Source organism: Nakaseomyces glabratus, chromosome I, assembly GCF_010111755.1.
Source record: "Nakaseomyces glabratus chromosome I, complete sequence".
In the NCBI taxonomy this organism is placed as follows: Eukaryota; Fungi; Ascomycota; class Saccharomycetes; order Saccharomycetales; family Saccharomycetaceae; genus Nakaseomyces; species Nakaseomyces glabratus.
In genome coordinates, this window is record NC_088959.1 from 919,841 (window position 1) to 944,222 (window position 24,382).

The following is a 24,382-nucleotide window of genomic DNA, read 5'->3' on the forward strand; positions in this document are numbered from 1 at the left end:
ACTGGATCATTGATTGTTGATTGTTGATTGCTGAAAGTTAAAAGTTAAGAAGTTAGTACGCGTTTGATTCATCCGAGGTCGAAAAGTAAGATGACTTCTGAGGTGTATACGGTTGCGGACCGTCCCAAGGAGTATTGGGATAAGCGGAAGGCCAAGTTTATTCTGGCGGATGATCCGAAAGTCGCGAAACAGAAGGACAGCGGTGACACTTACAACAGGTTCAAGTACTTGCTTGGACTCACCGATCTGTTCAGGCATTTCATGAGTCTGAAAGCTAAGAATGATAAGAACATACAGAAGCTGTTAAAGACGCTGGACGCAGAGAGTTCTGCAAAGAGTGGTAAAGCTGATCCGGGGTCGCGTCATCATCGTAAGAGTGAGAAAGAAGAAGATGCAGAATTGATGGCTGAAGAAGAAGCTGAGGTTGATGAAGAAGACGACCTGAACTTTGTCACTGAATCTCCATCCTATATCCAGTCAGGTAAATTGAGAGACTATCAGATACAGGGTCTAAACTGGATGATCTCCTTACATGAAAATAAGATCTCTGGTATCCTAGCAGATGAAATGGGTCTAGGTAAAACTTTACAGACCATTTCATTCCTTGGTTATTTGAGATATGTCAAGAAAATAGAAGGTCCGTTTCTGGTCATCGTTCCAAAATCTACTCTGGACAATTGGAGAAGAGAGTTTTTCAAGTGGACTCCAAATGTTAGCACCACGGTTTTACAAGGTACTAAAGAACAAAGACAAGATATTTTACAGAATATTGTATTAGAGGCAAGATTTGATGTCCTTATCACGTCCTATGAAATGGTTATCAGGGAGAAAGGTTACCTAAAGCGTCTGGCCTGGGAATACATCGTAATTGATGAAGCACATCGTATCAAGAATGAGCAAAGTGCGTTGTCACAGATAATTAGACTGTTCTATTCGAAAAATAGATTGCTTATTACCGGTACGCCATTGCAAAATAACTTACATGAACTTTGGGCTTTACTGAACTTCTTGCTGCCGGACGTCTTTGGGGATTCTGAAGTCTTTGATGATTGGTTCCAGCAAAATAATAGTGATCAAGACCAAGAAGTAGTGGTTCAGCAATTGCATGCAGTGTTAAACCCATTCTTATTAAGAAGAATAAAAGCTGATGTCGAAAAATCATTGCTGCCGAAGATTGAGACAAATGTTTACGTGGGGATGACGGATATGCAAGTTCAATGGTATAAATCTCTTTTGGAAAAGGATATTGATGCCGTTAATGGTGCTGTTGGAAAAAGAGAAGGTAAAACCAGACTTTTGAATATTGTTATGCAGTTGAGAAAATGTTGTAATCATCCATATCTGTTTGAGGGTGCAGAACCTGGACCCCCATATACTACAGACGAACATTTGATCTTTAACGCAGGTAAAATGATTGTCTTGGATAAATTGCTAAAAAGGTTGAAAGAGAAGGGCTCGAGAGTTTTAATTTTCAGTCAAATGTCTCGTTTGTTGGATATTTTAGAGGATTACTGTTATTTCAGAAACTATAATTATTGTAGAATTGATGGTTCCACAAGTCACGAAGAGAGAATTGATGCCATTGATGAATATAATAAGCCTAACTCTGAAAAATTTGTTTTCTTATTGACTACAAGAGCTGGTGGTTTGGGTATTAATCTGGTCACTGCTGATACAGTTGTGCTATTTGACTCAGACTGGAATCCTCAAGCAGATTTGCAAGCGATGGACAGAGCACATAGAATTGGCCAAAAGAAACAAGTGCACGTTTATAGATTTGTTACTGAGAATGCAATTGAGGAAAAGGTTTTGGAGAGAGCAGCTCAGAAATTGAGACTTGACCAGTTGGTTATTCAACAAGGTTCTGGTAAGAAAACCGCAAATCTGGGTAATTCTAAGGATGATTTGATTGAAATGATTCAGTATGGTGCTAAGAATGTTTTTGAAAAGAATGGAACCACAATAAGTGTGGATGCAGATATTGATGAAATCTTGAAGAAGGGTGAGGCTAAAACTCATGAGTTGAATGCAAGATATGAAGCGCTTGGTCTTGATGATTTACAAAGATTTAACGGTATGGAAAATCAATCAGCTTATGAATGGAACGGTAAGACGTTCGAAAAGAAGGCCAAGGATACAGTGACAGAGTGGATCAATCCTTCAAGAAGAGAAAGGAGACGTGAGCAGACAACGTATTCGGTTGATGACTATTATAAGGATATAATTGGTGGAGGAAGTAAATCTAACAAAGGAACTCCTCAACCGAAGTTACCAAAAGCTCCTAAAGTAACACACGGTCAAGATTATCAATTTTTTCCTAAAGAGTTTTATGAATTACAGGAAAAAGAACAACTCTCATATAAGAAGAAGATTAACTTTAAGGTAACATCGTCTGATGTGTCAATCGAAACTGAAGAGGATGATGAAGAGGGTGAGAAGCAATTGACCTCGAAGGAGAAGAAGGCTCTTACTGATGCTAAAATCAAGGAAGAGCAAGAAAAGATTGACAATGCACCAGATTTTACAGATGAGGATGAACTCGAGAAACAAAGGATGTTGGATACAGCGTTTACAAACTGGAATAGAAGAGATCTGCTCTCCTTCATTAGTGCATGTGCAAAGTTTGGCAGATCAAATATGAACAAAATTAAATATGCGATTGATTCCAAAACACCAGAAGAAGTTGAAGAATATGCCAAGGTATTTTGGGAACGTTACACCGAAATTAATGGTTACGAGAAATATATCAACTCAATCGAAAATGGTGAAAGGAAACTTGCCAAGCTTGAATTCCAGGAACAGTTATTGAACGAAAAGCTTGATCAGTATAACTACCCATTTTACGAGTTGAGTATACAATACCCTCCGAACAATGCTAGGAGGACCTATAATACAATGGAGGACAAATTCATATTAATGACGGTAAGAAAATACGGTCTGCGGGCGGAAAGGTTATATGAAAAAATAAAACAGGATATTATGGAGAGTGATTTGTTCAAATTTGATTGGTTTATCAGAACACGTTCCATACATGAGCTTTCAAAGAGAGTTACCACATTATTAACACTCATTACAAGAGAGTTTGATAATCCTGATGCTAGGAAGAAACGTTCTCGTCCAGGAACTAAGGAGGATATGGACGGTCTCGATGAAGGAACCGAAAATCCAGATCATATGGAGAAAAAACCTAAGCTTCCCTCTTCCGCATAAACTGCTAGGTTTATGACTCATATCTAGCATTGTTTCGCTAAAGCACGTAGCTAAGTTGTAATACTATTTAACTCAAATAGACTGTTCATAAATATTTCTAACTAAATAAGTTGGATTAAGGACCTCTTTAATACATTATATATAATAGGACTTTTCCTTTTTATCATCGCTCGTTTTCCTAGAACTGAAATACTGGTGAGCAAACCCATCTGGATTCCTATCGTTGGACAAATTTGAACTTTCTCTAATTATATCCGGTCTAAATTTGCCTATAGCTTCATCTTTAATTTCATTTTGTTTTCTCTCTGTCGTTTCGCTTTGAGATCCATTTGACTGTCCACTCCCAAACCGCTCAAGTAGCTTATCAAGTAACCACTTCTTTTCTAATATATTTCCAGCAGCTATTTGCTCAGCTATTTTATAATTTCTGCCTTTACCTATTCCAGTCACTTGTCCGTTAGCTACTCTACATTCTATGACGGTGAATGGGGACTTTTTACTACTCCTACGATTTGTAATTACATATTGTGCTTCAAGTCCAACAGGTGCCAATAACTTTTCTAATTGAGTTTTAGCATTCATATTGATGTTATTATCGGTGCCTGGTAAAGCATTTTTGTCAGAGATTGTTTTGATGGCTTCTTCCGCCAATGTAGATAGCCAGTCTCTAATTTTTGGCATATTTCCTGTAGGATCATCTTCAACCAGACCGCCAACGTAGGCTTCAAACAAATCGGCGTATATCTTATAAACTTTGCTACCAGAATTTAACATCTCGTTAAGAATACTTTTTCGAATTAAAAGATGTTTTTGTAGACCATATAGGTATGCCCACTTTTCAAGTCTTCTATTAGAGACTAGCAATACCCTTAATCGCGTCATTTGGCCTGCATCATAATTTGGAAAGGATTTGTAGATAATAGTAGTCATGATTGAGTTAATTACAGAATCTCCAAGGAATTCCAGTCTCTCGTAACTATTCTTAATTTTTTCTTCTTCTGTTAAATAACTTTGGCCTGATAAAGCCGATTGGTGAATGAACACACGGGCCTTGATGGCTTCGTTTTTTATTTCCGGAATTGGTGGAGGCCATTTATCAATAATGGATGAAAATATTATATCTTGTGAAGAGATAATACCATTCGTGACTTGAGGTTTGGTATTTTGTTCATTTTCCGGGTGAGCAATAAGTGACATTTCAGTACTATTACTTTGGATAGCCGCCGGATTATTGATTCTTAGTCCAGAAATAGGATTTCCGTTCTCAGCTAGTACAATAATATCATCGTCTCCTTCCTTTTCCTCCACTTCATTTGAGCTTTGTTGAGGTGATTTGTGATTGTCGTTTGTGTCTAATCTTGACTGGTAGTCCGTGGTAGTAGGTAAATGTTCTTTAGAGCTCGATGCTTGTATGTGGTCATCTTCTTCTTCACTTGAAATGTCGATGACACTATATTCGTTGGAATCTGAATCTGTATTAGAAGATGTTGAGTCATTGGATTCATAACCAGGTAAATCATCCCCGTGAATATTGTTAGAATAATTTTTATCCTTCTGATCAATTCTATTCACTGTTTTGTTCTTGTTCAATATAGGGCTAGTACATTCCTGATTAGACTTACTTTCTGTAATTTCTATATTTGTATTTTCTTCATTTCCCTCGTTATCTGAGAAAGAGTCCTCAACTTCCTCGTCTTCTTCCATAATTAGCTCTTCAAAAATTGGTTCTATTGAGTCAGGCTTATACAATTGTTTGTACTGCAGTATAGTACTCAAAAATGGGTACGCTTTACTTTCTTGTAGAGTCTTAACTTCGGATGCAAGTTTCAACTGATATCGAGAAAAGGCCGGCATAATGCCTATAGGCAAATCGCTTTTATTTTCCAGTACTTTCCAATATGTTTCGATGTCTGGAGCCATTTTTATTATCTTCTCATATGCGTTAACCATCTCTGTCACGGCTTGTTCTAGCTCTATTACTGTAGAGTAGCTGTAGAATTCATTATACTTTGCAATTGAAGGGTTATTCGATTCTGCAAGAGTAGTCATACCACTTATCTGTAAGTCATCATCACTATTGTCTGATATATCGCTATAATCAGCAACATGAACCTTATTTCTTGTGTTACGAGGCAATTTCCTTCTCCGATTATCCTTCAGTTGACTAGAACTATTACTATCTCGCCTTCTGGATCTGGTCGACTGCCCAGTTGTTCTACTTCGCCTGTCTCTGGCTCTGCTGGACCTGTCCCTTCTACCATCTTTTGACCTGCCTTGAGGTGTCTGATTTGGAGCTCTTGTTGTGCGCCTGCGATGGCTTTTAGAATTTCTAGTTACCATTGCAAAGGCCTATTATTTCCTTTTGATTGTTGTATCAACTATCCAAGCCTAAAGAGACTCATTAATGACTTTAAAATATAAAGATAATTCTAGTAGTTAATGGTTTCTGTAAAACTCGTTAGAAGATAGCACATCGCAAATCATAAATAGCATCAACAATGGAGCTTGCATTGAGATAAATTGTCCAATTTATTATTCTTTTTAAAATGGATTACTGGTTACAAACAAGTATATTATGTTTAATGTATGGTATATATACAAAATACGGCATCTCACTGCAGAAATTGGCTAAAATATGGTACAGAACTCGAATTGATAGGAACGTAAATCAACATTTCGAGACAGGATAGAATTGATCATGATTTAAACAGTAATAATAGTACGTAACTTACTGGATTATCTTTGTAGCGTGCGTAGTTTATCCTCGATAGCTGTTATACTCTTTTGAAACTGTGCATCATTATCTGTCATTTGTTTTTGAACGTTTTTTAGTAGACCTTCTATTTCACTTACTATATCAAACATTGTAATAACATTATTGGTGGCAGCATTCGATTCCGTTGTCTTGTTTGTAGTTGTATTAGTTGGGATGTTTTGTAAAGGTTCCTCAGTTTGTATTTGGTTGATTTGATCACTGGAAGCTGCGTTGCTCATTCTGTTTGGATTTGATAGTGTCCTATGTGCTGATGTCGTAACAGATACTAGGGTCAGAGTTGTAGTACACTCGAAATTCTTTCAGAATTGCAATTTGAATCAACAGTTGAAGCTTCATTTTTGACTAATTCAACTGACTCGGATCCATTTTGGCAAAAAAAGGCGATGAGCTGAAAATTCACGATAATAAGCCTGGTTCGAGCAGAAGCACTGGTTACAGTGCTGATCTCCAGATGATACGGCATAGTTGCAGAGCACTAAGGTTTGTTAGAAGTTTCCATGATTATAACTCGGATATCTTGAAATTTGTGGCTTCCAACACCTTGATAAGCGATTCCGCTGTTTATAAGGGCAAATTATATGAATTGACGGTTCAGCGAGAACTGTATAACAAGCTGCGAATAGGTCAATTGGATGTAGTTGGTGGAGCTCATGATGGTGGTGTTGACATCAAGGCCCTATGGAATTTATTTCCCATATTTCAATGTGCTCTGGATGCCGGTGTGATAAAGGAGCCATCGCTACCTTTAAAGGGGACAAGAATAAATGACACACTGGTAAAGCCGTTGGTGAATCAGTATGATATAAAAAACAAGATAGCACCATCAATTGAAGTTTTGGTGCAGTGCAAAGCTTATGTTAGCAAGATTTCTCCAAAGGAGATAAGGGAACTGGCAGGTACATATTTAAGCTTAACCGCTAAAAATAAGGCATCCCTGAGCACCATCCCAATAATGTGCTCCCCACAACTACCCACTTCAAGTAGTCTGAAGTTGTTGGAGAAACTCAATATACCATTCCTGTATTTACGAATCAACACCCTACGACATGGATCGTTAAATGACTTTGAATTGACAAACACTGGCCAACTGATGGGGTATCTAATGAATCCCATACTGAAGGGCTATTTAGAAGGTAGTGGGTTTGAAGAATGGATGAAGTTTGAGCTGTATAATAATGCCATGAATCATAGTCAAGATAAGGATTTCATTTGACTTAATTTACAATGCCTATATCTTCTTTCTAAGAATACAGGGTGTTTGTTGAAATTATGTAAATATGGAGTTCATATCTTTTTTTAAAAGATAACTATTTATGATTTCCGGAAGCAAGCTCAGTGTCGATGCTTGGCTTACTGTTACTGTGAAGAACAATGCAAAAATAAAATGATATATATGATAAAAAGGGATACTAATAAAAATTAATTCAACTTTGCAAAGAATGTGAAATAGCAATTCCCTAAAAATGGCATAAAAACATCAGTAATAATAATAAAAATAGTGTAGGCTGGTTCAGAACTTGACAAACCTGAAACCAACACAGAAATGACGAGAGATAATAAAACATAGTGCGGATAAAATACTTGCTACACCACAGAAAATAACAAAGTTACGGTAGCCAGTTAAAGACTCATTTCCAATAATTGCACCAGTGACGGGGATAAAAATCAGATTACCGAAAGCGACTCCCAGGTACATTGTAGAATAGCGCTTACCAAATTCTTCCGTCTTTGAAATTTGACCACAACAGACAGGTAGCAAAGATAAAATACTACCAGAGAAAAAACCATACAAAGCACTGATTACATACATGTTAGCCAAGGTGTTACCAAATGGCAGCCATCCTACTAGGATAACAATACTCAGTGAGAAAATAGTAATAATGGCGATATTGAATCTTCCGATCCAATCGCTGAAATAGCCAGGTAACCACCTTCCCGGGATGCCCAAAGCATTAATGACCATGATAAACATATATGCATCAGACTCGGAAAGCCCATGTGCTGTACTGTACGAAGCAAAATACGTGATAGTTGAGCATAAGCATATTTCACCCAGAACAGTCCCGGAAACACAGAATAGGTATTTCATGTCCAAAAAGCCTTTTAAGTCACAGCTTTGTCTAATATAGACTCTCATAATACGTTGGAATTTTGATTCATTTTGGTACTTTTCAGGTTCGACTACGTGTGGTAATCTCTCCTTGGCTAAAAGTAAGGACAGGGATAGCAAGAACAGATCTATTAAAGCCCAAGTTCTCATTCCCCAAGCATAACCGAAATTGGGGTCAGTGTCAGATTTAAGAGCGTAGAATTTTCTAACGATGATGGGGAATATAACACCACCGATAGAACCTCCAATGGTAGCACAAGCCACAGCGGTACCGCGTCTTCTGCAGAAGTAGTGAGCGGGAACGGCTACAAGTGGTGCGATTAGTATACCGTTGCCAAATCCACATACAATGGAGAATGCTAGGATGAAATGCCACACTTTGGTGCAATTAGCAGTAGCGATCAAACCAGCAACGTGTAGCACGGTACCCAAGATGACGGGGTCTCTGTAACCATTACGGTCAAAATAAGTGCCTGAGAAGATGCAGCAACTGTAGTTGATAAACAGGAACAAGGAGAAGATCCAACCAATGGTAGATGTCTTGACATCACTCAATTGGTACTTCTGTATGTGGTCTTCGATAACACCCGTAGCGTTCAGAGTACCGAAGCAAGCGGTCAGCCCCAGGAAACAGCCGAGAACGTTTGTCCAGGCCTTGAACCCGCCCTCTGGGAAATCGTCGATATCGTCAAACTGGTATAGCAGCTTCTCATCGTCCATCTTGTTGTGGCTATCTGGCACATCAGTGTCTTCAGACTCAGAATCAGACTCCTCCTCCATTTTCGCGGTCAATTGACGGGAAAGATAGTCGTCGATCTCCGAGCTCTCACCTTTCTTGTACTGGTAACCGTCCCGGTGGTTGTACACAACACCGTTAGTAGCACCAACATCGCTAGAACTGGCACCTTGCAGAACTGAAGGAAGCGAATCCATCTCCAGCGACTCCATGTCATGAGCGGGACACATTGTGGAAAAGTTCTTTAGTACTGCAAGTTTTTTTTTTCTAGCTTTACCCTCGACTCAATTCACACTAGCAAATAAAGTATAACTAGCCTGTCTAGTTTGGAGTGGAAGAGGGAAGCTACGAGGGAAGGCTTTCGATGCCCTTTATATACTCCCATAAAGCTCGGTATTGAGTCTTGGAAACTCGATGAGGTACAAATGCGGACATTTCACCTTGCTTGCTGCGATAGTTTCTAACACGCATTTGCTATATTTTGTAACTGCAATGTAGCCTGTGGGTCAAAAATTGGTTTAGTTGGGGTGATCACCACGCACTCCATCTGCGGTACTTTCTGAGCATGTTCTAGCATAATCCACAGAATCCACAGAATCCGCCGAAGGGGGAGATGGTTCTCATATCTAAATGTAAAAATTATAGGACATTTTGCTTTGTGTGCTTGTGTTCTGGAAATCCCGCGCTATTTTAGCACAGAACCTTTATGCGGGAAAGCTTTCTATCCTGTAGGTGCGTATCTGCGGAACACTCTTCGCTGAACACCAAAAAAAGCGTAAATCATTGCTGCTTAGTTCTATTTTTTTTTGTCTACCAATTTCACAGATTTGTCCCCTTCTTGGCTCGGCGTGCGAGGGTTTCTAGGCACTGAAAGTGTAATTGACTTGGCTCTCTCCATGAAAAATGACTCCTAAGAAGGGACAAATTCTAGAAAGCCAAATAGAATAAGCAAAAATTCGGTTAGTTGTGCGAGCGTTTCTGTGTAAATGACCGCAAAATGATGTGAAAAATGGGGGAAAATGGGAAAATTCTAGAATCGTTGCTTGGGCGTTACCGCCCTGAAACTCTGATGCAGGCAAGAGGGCGGGATCGGCGTAAATCGCAAGTGTAGCGATAATAAGCAAAAATAAAATTAATACAAAATAATTAGATGATTAATGATATTAGTATATTATTTTTATTTAGCTGGATAGTGTACAGAGTTTGAAGACAAAAGAAAAAAAACAAAATAAAACTAAAATTGAAAAAGCATACAAAAAAAAAAAGTGAAAAAAAATTTGGAGACTCATAAAAAGCGAGTATAGTAATGGGGGAAAGAAAAATTGTAAATTGTAATAAAAGAATAGCGAAGTAAAGAAAAAAAAATTGAAATTACTGAGAAATGAAATGAAAGGTTAGAATTTCACCAGTTTGAAGCCGACACAGTAGTATCTTGAGATGACAAAGCTGACGGCGCAAAGCAAAGTGGTAACACCGCAGAAGATGACGTAGTGTTGGTAGCTTTGTAGGGATTCGTTACCGATAATGGCACCTGTGACTGGGACAGCGATCAATGTTCCGAATGCGACGACGAAGTACATGGTGGAGTAACGTCTACCGAACTCTTCGGTCTTTGAGATTTGACCACAGCATACTGGTAGCAATGAGAAGATACTTCCCGAGAAAAATCCGTAAAGGGCACTGATAACGTACATGTTTTTCAAGTTGGTTCCAAATGGGAGCCATCCGACCAGCATGACGATACCAAGACCACAGATAGTGATGATTGCCACGTTGAATCTTCCAATAACATCACTCAAGTAACCTGGGATGTATCTACCAAGGATACCAACAAGGTTGACAACCATGATCAGCATATAAGCATCTGATTCGGAGATACCGTGTGCTGTACTGTATGAGGCGAAGTATGTGATGGTAGCACATAGAGAGAATTCACCAATCACAGTTCCGATAACACAGAATAAGTACTTCATGTCTAGGAAAGCCTTGGCATCGAAACTTTCCATAAAGTAAATCTTTAGCACACGTTTCCATGTTGGTACACTTTTTTCCTCCTCCGTGAGCACAACGTTTGGAAGTCTTTCCTTTGCCATGAGCACCGCAATGACCAATAGGAAGAGGTCAATTAGACCCCAGGCCCTTAGACCCCAAACGAATCCGTAGTTTGGGTCTGAAGTAGATTTCATGGTGAAGAATTTTCTTAGAATGACAGGGAAGATTACACCACCCACAGAGCCACCTACGGTAGCGCAGGCCAAAGCAGTACCACGTCTCTTGTTGAAATAGTGAGCGGGAACTGAGACTAAAGGTGCGATTAGGATACCATTACCGAAACCACAAACGATAGAGAACGCTAGGATGAAATGCCACACTTTTGTACAATTGGCTGTAGCAATCAAACCAGCAACGTGCAGGATACCACCTAGGATGACGGGGTTTCTGAAGCCGTTTCTGTCGAAGTAAGTACCTGAAAAGATACATGAACTGAAGTTGATAAACAAGAACACAGAGAAGATCCAGCCGATAGTGGATGGGTTCTCGTTAGCCAATTGGTATTGTTGGACGTGGTCTTCGACAACACCGGAAGCGTTTAGAAGACCGAAACAAGCGACTAGGCCACAGAAACAGCCAATGACAGTGGTCCAAGCTCTCAGGCCACCTTCTGGGAAATCATCAACGTCGGAGTAATTCAAAGGTTTCTCCTCGTAGTTACTCTCGACATCACTCGAGTCATTAGAGCGAACCACGGTAGCGATGTCTTCAGAGTCAGATTCAGAATCAGTCTCGTTGTCCTTCTGATGAGTACGCTCACGGGTCAAGTAGTTGCCCTCGCTGGAGGACCCTTTCGCCTTCTTGTCAACGGAGATGACATCAGAGTCAAAGGCCATCGGACCCGCGGAGTCTCCAGTCACAGAAGACGAAATAGACACAGCATCAGCATGTGTATTTTCATTAGCATCAGTGTTATATGTGCGGTATGCATAGTCAGCTTGTGTCACGCCATTTTCATGTACCATAACTGTGTTATGAGTGTTTGTGTGTATTTGTGTGTGTGTGGGTTAAGTGCTTTAAGTGTTGATTTGATTTTAATATCTTCAACTAGTTATCCGTTATTCTTAAATTGGAAATCTTTCTTTTTTTAATTTTGATATTTTAGTTCACCACAGTTATAAGGTGTATTTTGTATTGTTCAGCGATGCTCTTTTATGAGTCTCAAAATAACTTCAGCATCGAGTATTGCCTACTTTATATAGTTTTTTTTTTTCAATTTTTGGTTTTGTCGGGCAGGTTTTTACCCACTAGAATTGGCCGCCACTGTGATTCCTCCCATCACAAAATGAGTCCTTTTCTTTCCTCCATTCCAAAAGTGACACAATATGAAAAAAATTTTCTTCTCTGCCGCTTCTCTGCCGCTTCTCAATGGCGTTTGCACTGCCACACTTGAGATTTTTGGTTTTTGATCACCGCCTTTTTAGAATTTCTTTTTGCCTAGCAATAAGCTTTCTGCACAGATTTCTAACACATTTTATGCCCTGGATTTCCATTTCCTAGGTTTCCCACATTTCTTTCTTTTTCTCTCTCTTGCCATCGCTCCTTGTTACATAACCTGTCCGTGATGTTCTAAGGGTTGAGTCATCAAGCATTTGGTCTTTCTTTTTCTGTCCGGTGCGTGTGCGTTGGTTTCTGAGGAGGGGGGAGCCCATTCCGCTTTTGTCCTCTTGCCCTAGTTTTCCTTCTACTATTTTTGGGAGGGTTGAAAGGGTTGGGAGGGTTGGGAGGTTTTCTTCCTTTTTTTTGCTCACACGGAGAAAGATGCGTACATCCCCGAGAAAGCAGTTACTTTTCCCGGTGGTATTCCAATCCCCTAGCACTCAAAATATGTCGCAGCATTTTCTGTTCTAGGTCCTTTGTCTAGTTTGTCGAGAGTAAATGTGCGCTCGGGGAGTATCTTGCCGGAGGGGGGAGGGAGATCTAGATCCGAGAAAAAGGGCGGAGTCGGCCTGCGTTGCGTTCAACACTGCATTTCCACTCCCCCATTGTTCTCTTCTACGTGCAGGTCACAGAGAAGTGACTTCTTCTATGGTGGGCGGTACCGCCCACCATAACAGAAAAAGATAGTTGGGGGCGAAACGGGGGGGGAGAAGGAAAGGGGCTAGAAAGAAGTACGTCCTTGCGATACACACCCCTATTCACGAAATGTGCGTACAAATGAATGGGACAAATACTATTATTTTGTGTGTTCTATGTTCTATGTTCTATGTTCTATGTACTGTGTTCTACTTATGTGGCTGTATACTTGTTCTGTGGCGGGTGGCGAAGCCCTGGGGTCTCTGATCTGGCCCGGTCGTAGCCGTAGAGGCCAGCCATGGTTACCGCTACGCCGAGCAGGCCCGCGGGGGAGTGCTTGCTCTCCCACAGCAGTGCCACGCAGATGACCACTATGCGCTTGGCGATGTTGGCCACTGAGTAGTTGACTGGTGAGAGCAGGCCGATGAGCTGGAACGCCAGCATGGCCTGCAGGAAGTGGGCCACGTTGTGCAACAGCAGCAGCGCTACCAGCTTGAAGAACGGGTGGTACGTAGTGGTGACCGCGGAGGAGAACAGCATCGAGCTCAGCAGCACCGGAAGCGTTAGCACGAACCCGATGCACGAGCAGTACAGCAGGATGGTTATCTTGTCCAGCTGCCCCTTGTCCGGCTTGGAATTGGCACCTCTGGCACCCCTGACGCTCTTGGCGCTCTTGGAGCTCTTATGAGTCAGCACACCCTTTGCGAAGATGTTCTGCGCAACAAAGATGGCCATCGACAGCAACGCGAAGAGCAGGCCCTGGTAGTAGTGGGGCTCGCGGTTGCTCTTGCTCTTGCCGCTGAAACACGTACAGATCACCCCCGCGACGATGGCGCACAGGCTGGTGTACGTGGCCCGCGTGTACTGTTTCTGCTCCACGAGTCTGTAGTAGCCCACAGTGACGATCGGCGACAGCGCCTTCATGGAGTGCACTAGGGACACGGGGATCATTGAGGTCGCCTTGTGTGTGCTGATGTGGCCCACGAACTGGAATATGCCGAGCGGCAAGCAGCACTGCATCGCCAGAGCGCTCGGTTTCAGGAACTTGTTAACTATGCTGTTGTGGAAGTCGCCGTCTAGGTACTCCGGGAACGTCCCCTCGGGGAACATCCTCACCCAGTGCGAGAGCCCGGAGTGGTGTCTCCTGGGCCTCTCATAGTAATTGATCAGACTGATGAAACTCGTGCACAGGATCGCAGTGAACAGAAACTGTATCTCGGTGAGAGCCACTGGGTGCGGGAACCCCTTCAGGATCGTCCGGCACAGATTGCTCGATATACTAGAGACTACATACCATACTAGACATAGCAACGGTATTTGCAGCTTGCTTCTAGAGGATAGTGTTTGTTGTATATATGCTAGCCCACTGGTGAAACTCTCATGTAGGTATTCCCATTGTTCCTCGCCTATTAGCGACGACAGAAACTGTTCCCGGGGGTTGATTGTGTACAGAAGTCCATTGCGTGCAGAACTGCCTCGGTACTCCCGCTTGCCGGCGTAGTTGTAACTTTTCGGGCTCGGTATGTTGACCACTTCTGGGTCAAATAGATTCTTGTGTAACGACCCTCGTCTCTTGGTGGTGGTGATATGTTGTGTTTGTATCATTGATGTATGTGCCTTGCTTCGCAGCTATACTTTACAGATAGGTTTCATCGACACACTTACAAATACCTTTTTCTATATACAGATATATATACATATATATATATATATATATATATATATTAACCCGCAAAGTTCCAAGATAGGTAACTCAATGACTTTGGATCCAATGTAAAAATAAAAAAAATTTGTTTACAATACAAGTAAATTGCCTAGATCTCATCTGCAACAATACTTTCTGACACTTTCATTAGCTCCTTAAACCATATCCCCCCCCCCACTGCAAGTGCTGGTTATTACTGTGCTCGAGAAGCTGGTATCAATAAATTTATTTTCAAAATTTTTCAAAATTTTCCTTGTTTTTTTGAAGCTGTGCGCAGTTTTCTTAGATGAATTTTTATTTCTTTCTTTTTTGGATTCCCATATTATTTATTTTTGTCAACACTAGAAGCAGAACACGAAATACTTTGCTCTAATATATTTGGCGACTTGTGCAACGGATTTCTCCTTGCAAGGAGTGGTTAATTACATATATTCTTTTGCAGCATGGAACAGAAACGGATATTAGGTATTCTTAGCATACATGCAAATGTGTAAGGAACCTATATTAATTCTTTCCCCCTTCCATTTATTTATTGAGACTATTGGTTGCAAAAAATGCAAAAATACACTTTATAATTTCATATGTAAACCTTATACATGAAAGTCAGTGTAGTCAGTAGAAGTGTCATTGTTCCTAGCCCTAATCTTAGCCTTGGCCTTTGCTGCTTTTTGTTTATTACTCTTGGTACCATGGAACTTTTGAGAAAGTTGCTTATATGCCTCTTTCGTGGTGAGCAAGTTGCCTTCATCGTCTCTATATTCTAGTCTTGTGGAATCCTTTCTCTTGGTGCCTGTTGATTTACTATTGCGTTCCTTTGGTAGCACATTATGAGACTTTAAAAAGGATAGAGTCGATGCCAGGCCATTGTAGAAATCAGGTTTGTCTTCTTCCTGTACGGGCTCTGCTGTGTGCACTTCACTTGTGGCAATTTCTTCACTTGGAGATGTTCCGTTTTCTTGAACTATATGTTCCTCTTCTTTGTCTTGACTTGTCTCATCAGTGTGTGACGGTAGTTCAGATGTTTCTGGTTCTGTTAATATATTGTCTTTCAGAGTGTCAAAAAAGTCGGCGGTTTCACTAATTGTTAAAGTCCTTTCATTTTGGCCTTGCAGCCGACGGATCTCTTCTTCTCTTCTTTCTCGCTCTATTTTAGCCCTTCTTATCTCCTCCGCTATCTCGTCGGCTGATTTCATCACAGCAGGCTTAACAATAGGTGTTATTGTGATATCTTCATCCAGCTCTTCCATATTAATATTGGTATCAAGCGTGAAATCAATGCTACTAAGTTCAACTTCATGATCTCTGTTCATTCGCTTTCTAGATAGTGTGGTGTCTTGCTTCCTCTTCCGCTTTTTAATCCTAGGTCTTTTGAAGTCGCTACTCTCCGTCTGATCATCATCACTATCGAATGTGACTTTAACTTTGTTACTTGTATCTATTGAAATACTTTCTTTATTGATATCATTTTCCGTGTCATTATCAATCCTATTGAGTGCACCTACAGATATTAACTTCCCAGGCTTGTCTATATCTGTACCTTGCTCTTCTAGAGCAGTGATTGAACGCAAAGGTTTTTTTTTGTCATGTCTCTGTTTCAGGTTTGTAGCATTTTGTTCTTCATCATGTTTATGGTCCACTTGTAAGGTATCTATGTCATCTTCCTCGGTTATTGAGCTCTCCTTTAAGGTTAATGTAATGCTCTGCCCCGATTTGAGCTCCTCTAAATTATTTGCTACTTGTACAATCGGGAGGTCATCTTGTACTTCATCCACATCGTAATTAATTTGAACTTTCGGCAGCTTGACTTCGCTCTTGGTATTGCCTTTGTTTATGTTGGTGAGCCAATCATCATTGGTACTTGTCGAAGATTTTGGGTTGTGAGATACACTTGCAATTCTATTGCGAAGTTTATTGAGTAGTCTTTCGTCCACAAATCGGTATTTCTTTGACCCAGAATTGTTATTTTTAACTTGAGACTGCGTTTCTGGGCTCTTATGTACGTATTCAGACGGTTGGATCGACTGTTTATTATCCTCTGTCTTAGGTATAGGTTTTAGGCCTAACTTAATTCTTAACGCATTTGTTTCTTCTAAAGATAAACTTATCTCTTCAGCCATTAGTCGTTAGTTCTAACGCTTTAGATTGATAGATTGATAAAAAGCTATTCCAAAATGAGCCTCACAAAATATGGTTGTTAAGCACAGTTAGATGCCTTATGCGCTATCTATGTAGTTACATAGATTTTAAACTTTGCGATGCCCTCGATCATAGTGAACGAGTAAACGATGGGAATTTCTTCGCATTCATACCGGCAGAGTTTTTACGTATAAGCTGTACTAATGATGTTTCAATTTCAAAATAATAATATTAAAACAAATATATATACTTTGATAAATATATATTGCTAAATGAGTCTCTAATTTACAGTTGATTTTTCAATCAAAATAAAGAAATAAATCATGATCCAAAAATGTTAGAACAGCTTTCTGTGTAGAAAAGCCAATATCTATAATTGTTCATATGCTTATTTTTTGCTCTTTTTCTCCTTCTTCTCCTTCTTCTCCTTCTTTTCCTTCTTATCCTTCTTTTCCTTCTTCTCTTTCTTTTCCTTCTTATCCTTCTTCTCCTTCTTTTCCTTCTTCTCCTTCTTAGACTTTTTGGATTCGGTTTCTTCTTCTTCTTCTTCTTCTTCAGTATCTCTCTTTCTCTTCTTGTCGGCCTTTTCTTCAGTTTCTTCGTCTTCATCGTCAGAGTCGGCAGCTGCGGCAGTGTCAGCATCAGCGTTGTAAGCTCTGGCTTCGGTCATCTCAACCTTCTTGGCTTCACGTACAACCTTTGGAGTGGTTCTTAGATCTCTACCTTCAATTTGAGACAATCTGTTCTCAACCTTAGCTCTAACCTCTAGACCAATGTCACCTGAGTCATCTCTATCTTCCGCAAGAGCATCGTATCTCAAAGCAACAGCAGCCTTAGCAGCCAGCACTCTAGCAATCTTACCCTTATTTCTACCACTGGCTTGACCAACCAAGGAAGCATGGTATAAAAGACCGTACTTTGGTGTGTCGTGCTTGGTTTTTAGAGCTCTGAATAAAGCCTTTTCGGCACCCAAGATTTGGATGGTAGAAGCTGGGGACTTAGCCAAAGAGATTAGAGAACCGGCGTGGGCAATTAGTCTAGCACCAACTAGTTCACCAACCAATTGAGTCAAATTTGGAGCAATAGCCTTCATTCTGGAAGACAAGTAGTTGGATAGTTGTTCTCTGTAGGCAGCAAATTCAACAATTTGGTCAGCCAATGCTCTGATATTAATCAAATCAACATCGGTGATTTCAGTACCCATAGAAACTTCAGCAGCAGCCTTGACACGTTCTTCAATTTCTTCTGGCAAGATTTCGCTCATGTCAGTTTCAGCAGCCTTAGATCTAACACCCATGGTCAAGATTAATCTGGCGTAAGCAACAGAGTCTGTAACAATCTTGGCCAATTCAGGGAAATGCCAGCCGTACCATTCCTTACATCTCATGGAGTATGTGTTAACTTCCTTGTCAAGATCGTCCAATAGCGCAATGGCTTGAATGATCATAACGTCGACCTTGTCGGCAGAGAACTTCAACTTATGACGACCGATAGAGTGAGCCAAACCTAGAGACATTTTGCTCAAGTCAGAGTCAGACATACCTGGCAAAAGGTCTGGCAAATATTCCTTAACAGCTCTGTAGATATCCAAAGTAACAGCGTCGGAGACAACATTGAAGTTCAAGCCTAGCTTGTTAATGGCGTTGGCCAGCTTGGTTTCACTGACAATAAGAGTGGCCTTCTTCTCCTTCTTGATCTCGTCCAATAGCTTCTCCAGTTGTGGGGAAACCTTACCTTCAATAATAGCACTGGCTTCTTCTAGAGCATTGGCAGCGGAGTTAAACTTGGAGAATGCAGCAATCTTGAACTCTTTCAAAACTTTCTCAGAACTGTCCAAGTCCATGATTAGACTGGAAGATTTGTAAATCTTCTTGTCAGAGGCTTTCAACAAAGCATAACCAGCAGAAGTTTCAGTCAGAACGTAAGACATCTCTTCAAATTTATTATTATAGTTGTGTGGTTTTGGTTGTAGTGTTAAATTGGAAATTCTATGTCAAGCTATGTTTGGTAACTTTTTATTATTATTTCAACTGATATTCCCAGTATTTCGGTTTAGTTGTTCTCCTAACTTGTTCAATATCTCAAATAATAAAACCTGAAGAAGTTTCACTTGTAGCACTAACAGTATTCTATATTGTTTGCTTAACCAATTCAAACAAGAAAGTGTAAAAGACGCAGTTAACCACTATAACTTCAACAGCTCATCGATCCATTTACTAGCTAAAAAATTTTTTTTTCAAAATTTGCGATGAGGATGAAGAGAAGCTCATCTCGAAATTTTTTTTTTTTTCAAAAATTTTCAGTGTGTCATCGTTATGTACGTTTGACACATTATTACACCGTATGTAGCTACTAATATATGCTTCTTCTGACTTTGAGATTTGCTGATTAGTATTTATGAATTATCTATGTGGTTCTAGGTTGTATATAAAAGTTATGTTATGCTTGTGATTATCATTCCTGGACAGTGCCATAGTCATTGTTTGCTCTTTTATGTTTTTAAATAGGGTATATGGAGTTGTTTTGCTCTTTTATGTTTTTAAATAGGGTATATGGAGTTGTGTTGCTCAGATTCTGAAGAATTTGATGACGGCGTTCATGAAAATGGAGGACAAAACTGGGATAGTGAAATTGTCGTCCCAGTTAAATATCTCAACACCTTCACTTAGTGAAGCTACAAAGCCACCTAGGAACGATATTTGGTATAGTCCCAATCTGCTTGTTTCTGGGGTCCACATGATCTCGCCTGACTTGTTGGCCCAGTTGTAGTGTGGTACAAAGAATCCGTAAAATGATAGGCAGGTCAGGAATCCAACCACAAAAGCCGCAAGAGAACCGGCTAATGACTTGTTCTTGGTAATCTTAGGGGTCAGGTAACCGTATCTCCTGCCAATGGTCGAGGCGGCTGTATCAGACCAACTTAGCAAGAACAAAGAGATCAGTATGACATCCTTTGAGAAGAAAGTGAAAGAGTAGATCAGTCCCAATAGGTACCATAAAACACCATTGTATGTATGAATTTCTTTCTTCCTCATTAATGCGCCCACAACACGACAGTATAGAAAGTTGAAGAACGGCCAATTCAGTCTTATGCAGTCTAAAACGAACACAGTAACAAAACCAACAATTAGAAATGGGTTGACAAGTCTGTAATCAACACCTTTGGTGTAGTAGTATAGCGTAATGAAACCAATCGAGGAATGAAACAGCTTTCTTGGAATCTCATGCTTTGTGATGAAATCACCAAACCATTCGTGGGACTTCAAATGTATTTCTGTTACAGGCAAATGTATGTCCTCCGCATGTTTGTATTTTGGATTCTTAGCATCATACATGGGATCCACTCGACTTCCTGTTCTTTTCCTGTTCTTTATATTTGAATCTGAGTTCGAATTGCTCTGAGAATGCGACATATTATCTCTCGATTTTAATCGTTTCCTTGTCCTTGATGGGTAATAGTGATCCAGGATTGAATACAAGTGTCAAATTCTCCTATATGGTATTCAATAAATAATATAATGGAGTATGGTTAATATACAAAGACTATGAGACAATCAAAAATAGTGACTATTTAATAATATGTATCCCAACTAGCTTTATAATTCACATGTACAAAGTTTGTTCTGTTTGGTGATGGTAGGAATATTTTAGTCGTCTTCTACGGATAAGTTATTTGATCTCGTAGTGGCTATAGATAAATATGCATCGCACAGTGTTATTATTATTAAGTATAAAATATTATTATATTTATTAAAAGAGGGGTTTTTATATAAGTTATTTATATAATGAAAAATTATTTGTATTTGATAAAATTGGCTTGGACAACTAATACTTGTAATTTTCCTACCTGCAGGGTTTTTTGTTACAATATTTCCAAAAACACAATAAAACCATCCAATTCTTAAACATTCATTGTAGGACTTTGTGTTGTTGATGTATATCCCAATCCGCCGGAATTCTGATAGATACAAGAGAAAAAAATAAGATCTATACTTGTTAGCTGCTCAAAGGTGCAAAGTCTTATTCAATTGGTCTTAATGGTTGTTGTGGGATGTTACCTTCGATATCTTCATTGTTCCCATTTCCTCCATCAACAGGTGGGATAGTTATGACTGGGTGAATGGCTTCGGGTTCATCCAATGGTTTGTTCAAAATGTTCATTATACATTTCTTCAAAGGATATAGCTTACCTTCAATAACACTTGTAATATCTGTCATCCTGCCAATGACAGCTGCATATATCAAGGATTGACTGTCAATGAAAGTCATTAGAATTTCATTAGTACTATTAATTAAGAAATATATCACTTCAAAACAACGTAGAGATTCATCCTCGGCAATAACGACATTACCGCCATCAAAATTACTGATTCTGACCAGGTTTTGGTTGTTGTCAACACCAGGAATAACTGTTGAGTTTGTAATCATTGAGATAATTTTATCGGTTTGTTCAGTACGACCTAGTTGTCTGATTTTAATCTTGTCCTTTTTGGCGTTGGCATTTGTTCTGATTAGTATACACGCTTTCCTACCACCAAGTTTTCTTACATTTTTTGGTGCCACGATAGATTGACCTTCTGGAACTACACTAGCAACAATAAAATTATGACCGTTTCGATTACGCTCAGTGTCTTCATCAAGAGGTGGTCGTGGGAACTCTACTTCTTCATCTGGTCTTAGGCATGGAATGAGGGACTCAGTGATGGTCATCAATTTATCGATAAGTCTATCAATCTTCGTTGTAATTGGTGCCAGATTGATCATCACTCTTGAATTTAAAAACCTTTCAGCACATTCCTCAAATCTACCAGCCAAGCGACCTTCGTCAAATCTGTTTATGAAGGGAATAGCGGTAATGTGTTGGACAGTTTTGTACTTCAGAGTGACATTGTTGATGGCGTTTACTGGGTCTGGCAGAACAGCAGCGGCATCAACCTCATTTTGAGTAGCGTTGTTATCGTTACTAGGGTTTATGTTGCCGGGCAAGACAATATTTTGCTGTACAGCATGGCTCTTGGACCTCAAGGAAAACCGCCTTTTTCTTCTTTCGGCGTTGCCATTATTACCATTAGCATCGATATTGATATTGTCATCAGGAGGAGCGGGGCAAAGTGAGCAAATCATAGCGACTTAGAGCTGAAATATGATATTGATATTTGTTTGAATTTTTATTTCTAGGATATGAGAATTATTGCTTGGATAATATTTTTTTGTTTTTTGGAAATATTTCAGGAAAGCAATACTGAGATATTAGACGCGATAGCAAAGATATAATTGAACGTTTGACAAATAATTTTTAAAAAAAAAGCTAATATAGATTTTTATGGAGTTTTGTTATATGATATGTCGAAAGCTTTTTCTTTTTGTTATTTGATCTTGTTGTATTGCGAAATAAGGAAAACTGTAATACAAAAGCTGCTGTTCATATAAGTACAAATTATTAAGGAAGTTCATGAAATATTGTGCCTTATATAGAACATGGATTAAGCCCAATAGTTCCAAGTGGTAATTGGAAATCAACTTTTTATTTTTGTGGGCGTTAAGCCAGACACAATAACAGAAAGAGGAATACAGAGAACAAATAATTAGTCATGTGACTTTTTGTGTTTTCTTGTATCCAAACGATACTTTTAACTCCATAGGATGTAGCCAATCCCATATGGTAGCTGCTAAAGTTAAATGAACGCTCTGTATATGAATGTATGAAAACAATAGGCATATTTGTGAAGACTTTTTTACACTACTTAGAAATTTTTTATGTTTTGTCCCTGAAAACAAACTTAAAAAATATATAATAACACATAAAAATCAAGGAACATAGTCGTCCTGTTTAGAATTATGTTTTTGTCTATTTTACATGCTGTCAGGTATGTTTAAAGAAATAGAATGTTGTGTCCTCGCACACTACCCTCTTTTATTCTTTCTTTGGCTCATTGGTATGTGGCGGTTATATCATTAGGTATGAATTTCACATATGAACTACATACTTGAAACTTGTTTCCGTCATCCGCAACGTGCTGTTTTGATCTACAACAAGAGTCTTATTATGAGACCTCACATAATCTTCCCATTTGTAATTAAGTTTGATTACATAGGAAAGGGTTTTTTTTCATGATTGATAGTCACTAGAGCAAACTTCGCTATGACATGAAGCTAAACATACACAATGTTGTGAGGTATACCATTCATAACCTAGGTAATATAGAGCAATTCACAGCATCCTTGCCTCGAGAGTAATGTCTTTAAGTGCCGCAGTAAACACTTGAACGACTTCAATACAACTATCAACTCTCTTATAAACACGCATTCCTAATCGGGAAACTTATAAACATCTTATGTAATCTGGAGTTACCGTTCATCTCTATTTCATACGTTTCCGAAAGAAATCCCCGCACAAACAGAACGAAAAACGGAAAAAGAAAAGCGGGAATTATATACGCACCGGGAAAAACACCGATTCCTAATCAGGAATTTGATAAACATCGATGAACTTGTTTCATATGCTCGTGGAGGGGTGGGGGGGGGACAAGTTGCAGTGAGTAAACAAACTTTATAGTGAGATTACATACTAAAAGGACAGTCCATTTGTAGACTATTGCTTGGCGAGTTGCGATTATTAGCACAAGCCGTGCAGTCATACGCCCTATTGATAGGACTACTGAGCCACTCAGCCTCAACTCAGGTTTCATGTTTCTACCCCATCGTGTTTACCTGTGTTATACTCTCGAATAGGAAATAGTTGCTTGGCACTCCCAGGGTCTTCCCATATCCATTCGTACTTTCATGTTCCAGTCAGATGGTGTACGTACAGCAGTTTCTTTCCTGATGACCCACCCCACCTCCTGCGTTATAACACCTGTGTAACATGTAAACAAATAGAAAAATGAAAAATAACAAAACTAGAGCACCTTTAAGGCAAGCAATGCCATGCGATGAGATCTGACATCAAAAGCGGAATTTAAACCCATCTGATATTTGCTTCAGCTATGAGCAATAACAAGTATTTTCTAAGATACGCACCCACAACCACACTGCTGCAGTTAAAAGAGAACTTTAACTTCCTCCGTGATTTTTCATGTATGTTATACTGTGGAGGAGTGAAAGGAAATCTCCTGTTTGCCAAAGACAAGGTTAACAAGAGATGAGCTGTTTTTCGATTACTGCATTTCTTGCCATGATTTATTTATTTATTTTTATTCAACACTTTTTCTCCTTCTATGCGCTCCTGCTGATAACTTGCTGACCATTTTGATTACTCGTTCCTTTGTTTTGTTTTTTTGTCCATGACATTCAACATTCTGGTTGCGAGAGCAGTTATTTATAGAGCGAGACAACTATAAAAGACAATCTAAAAATACATTTCTCAACTGGCTTTTTCCCTTAGTCTCTTTGATAATCATTGTGATTAAGTAACCTTTGACTATATTTTTAGATATATATACCGATTTATTTTTCCCTTTAATTTTAAAATAGACATCCGTTGCCATACAACTTTATTACCGTTAATGTCACAGCAGAAATAAGAGGCTCATAATCCACTATAGTTTTTGATCTACAATTTTGATAAACACTTTGATAAACACTTTGATAAACACTCCGATACATTTACTCTTTGCTTCTACGCACACAGTTCGCTATAAT

General features: G+C 39.4%; 11 protein-coding genes across 11 annotated transcripts; 2 read left to right on the forward strand and 9 right to left on the reverse strand.

Moving 5' to 3' along the window:
• Nucleotides 1–90: 90 nt before the first annotated feature.
• On the forward strand, nucleotides 91–3,210 carry ISW2 (DNA translocase; the record flags this gene model as incomplete). Its single annotated transcript, XM_447665.1, has 1 exon — nucleotides 91–3,210. The coding sequence occupies one exon, from the start codon at nucleotides 91–93 to the stop codon at nucleotides 3,208–3,210; it is 3,120 nt and encodes a 1,039-aa protein (XP_447665.1).
• A 135-nt stretch (nucleotides 3,211–3,345) lies between these two features.
• Nucleotides 3,346–5,550, reverse strand: GVI51_I09493 (uncharacterized protein; the record flags this gene model as incomplete). Its single annotated transcript, XM_447666.1, has 1 exon — nucleotides 3,346–5,550. One exon carries the CDS (start codon nucleotides 5,548–5,550, stop codon nucleotides 3,346–3,348), a length of 2,205 nt encoding a protein of 734 aa, XP_447666.1.
• Nucleotides 5,551–5,946: 396 nt separating this feature from the next.
• Nucleotides 5,947–6,204, reverse strand: BIL1 (Bil1p; the record flags this gene model as incomplete). Its single annotated transcript, XM_447667.1, has 1 exon — nucleotides 5,947–6,204. One exon carries the CDS (start codon nucleotides 6,202–6,204, stop codon nucleotides 5,947–5,949), a length of 258 nt encoding a protein of 85 aa, XP_447667.1.
• Nucleotides 6,205–6,437: 233 nt separating this feature from the next.
• On the forward strand, nucleotides 6,438–7,199 carry RRG7 (Rrg7p; the record flags this gene model as incomplete). Its single annotated transcript, XM_447668.1, has 1 exon — nucleotides 6,438–7,199. One exon carries the CDS (start codon nucleotides 6,438–6,440, stop codon nucleotides 7,197–7,199), a length of 762 nt encoding a protein of 253 aa, XP_447668.1.
• Nucleotides 7,200–7,496: 297 nt separating this feature from the next.
• On the reverse strand, nucleotides 7,497–9,062 carry GVI51_I09559 (MCT family MFS transporter; the record flags this gene model as incomplete). The annotated part of the gene is made up of 1 exon (XM_447669.1): nucleotides 7,497–9,062. One exon carries the CDS (start codon nucleotides 9,060–9,062, stop codon nucleotides 7,497–7,499), a length of 1,566 nt encoding a protein of 521 aa, XP_447669.1.
• A 1,164-nt stretch (nucleotides 9,063–10,226) lies between these two features.
• Nucleotides 10,227–11,849, reverse strand: GVI51_I09581 (MCT family MFS transporter; the record flags this gene model as incomplete). The annotated part of the gene is made up of 1 exon (XM_447670.2): nucleotides 10,227–11,849. The coding sequence occupies one exon, from the start codon at nucleotides 11,847–11,849 to the stop codon at nucleotides 10,227–10,229; it is 1,623 nt and encodes a 540-aa protein (XP_447670.2).
• A 1,264-nt stretch (nucleotides 11,850–13,113) lies between these two features.
• SLY41 (Sly41p) lies at nucleotides 13,114–14,505 on the reverse strand (the record flags this gene model as incomplete). The annotated part of the gene is made up of 1 exon (XM_447671.1): nucleotides 13,114–14,505. The coding sequence occupies one exon, from the start codon at nucleotides 14,503–14,505 to the stop codon at nucleotides 13,114–13,116; it is 1,392 nt and encodes a 463-aa protein (XP_447671.1).
• A 690-nt stretch (nucleotides 14,506–15,195) lies between these two features.
• Nucleotides 15,196–16,722, reverse strand: SNU66 (U4/U6-U5 snRNP complex subunit SNU66; the record flags this gene model as incomplete). Its single annotated transcript, XM_447672.1, has 1 exon — nucleotides 15,196–16,722. The coding sequence occupies one exon, from the start codon at nucleotides 16,720–16,722 to the stop codon at nucleotides 15,196–15,198; it is 1,527 nt and encodes a 508-aa protein (XP_447672.1).
• Nucleotides 16,723–17,129: 407 nt separating this feature from the next.
• Nucleotides 17,130–18,671, reverse strand: NOP58 (RNA-processing protein NOP58; the record flags this gene model as incomplete). Its single annotated transcript, XM_447673.1, has 1 exon — nucleotides 17,130–18,671. One exon carries the CDS (start codon nucleotides 18,669–18,671, stop codon nucleotides 17,130–17,132), a length of 1,542 nt encoding a protein of 513 aa, XP_447673.1.
• Nucleotides 18,672–19,308: 637 nt separating this feature from the next.
• Nucleotides 19,309–20,154, reverse strand: DGK1 (diacylglycerol kinase; the record flags this gene model as incomplete). Its single annotated transcript, XM_447674.1, has 1 exon — nucleotides 19,309–20,154. One exon carries the CDS (start codon nucleotides 20,152–20,154, stop codon nucleotides 19,309–19,311), a length of 846 nt encoding a protein of 281 aa, XP_447674.1.
• Nucleotides 20,155–20,761: 607 nt separating this feature from the next.
• Nucleotides 20,762–21,865, reverse strand: GVI51_I09691 (uncharacterized protein; the record flags this gene model as incomplete). Its single annotated transcript, XM_447675.1, has 1 exon — nucleotides 20,762–21,865. The coding sequence occupies one exon, from the start codon at nucleotides 21,863–21,865 to the stop codon at nucleotides 20,762–20,764; it is 1,104 nt and encodes a 367-aa protein (XP_447675.1).
• Between the last annotated feature and the right edge of the window lie 2,517 nt (nucleotides 21,866–24,382).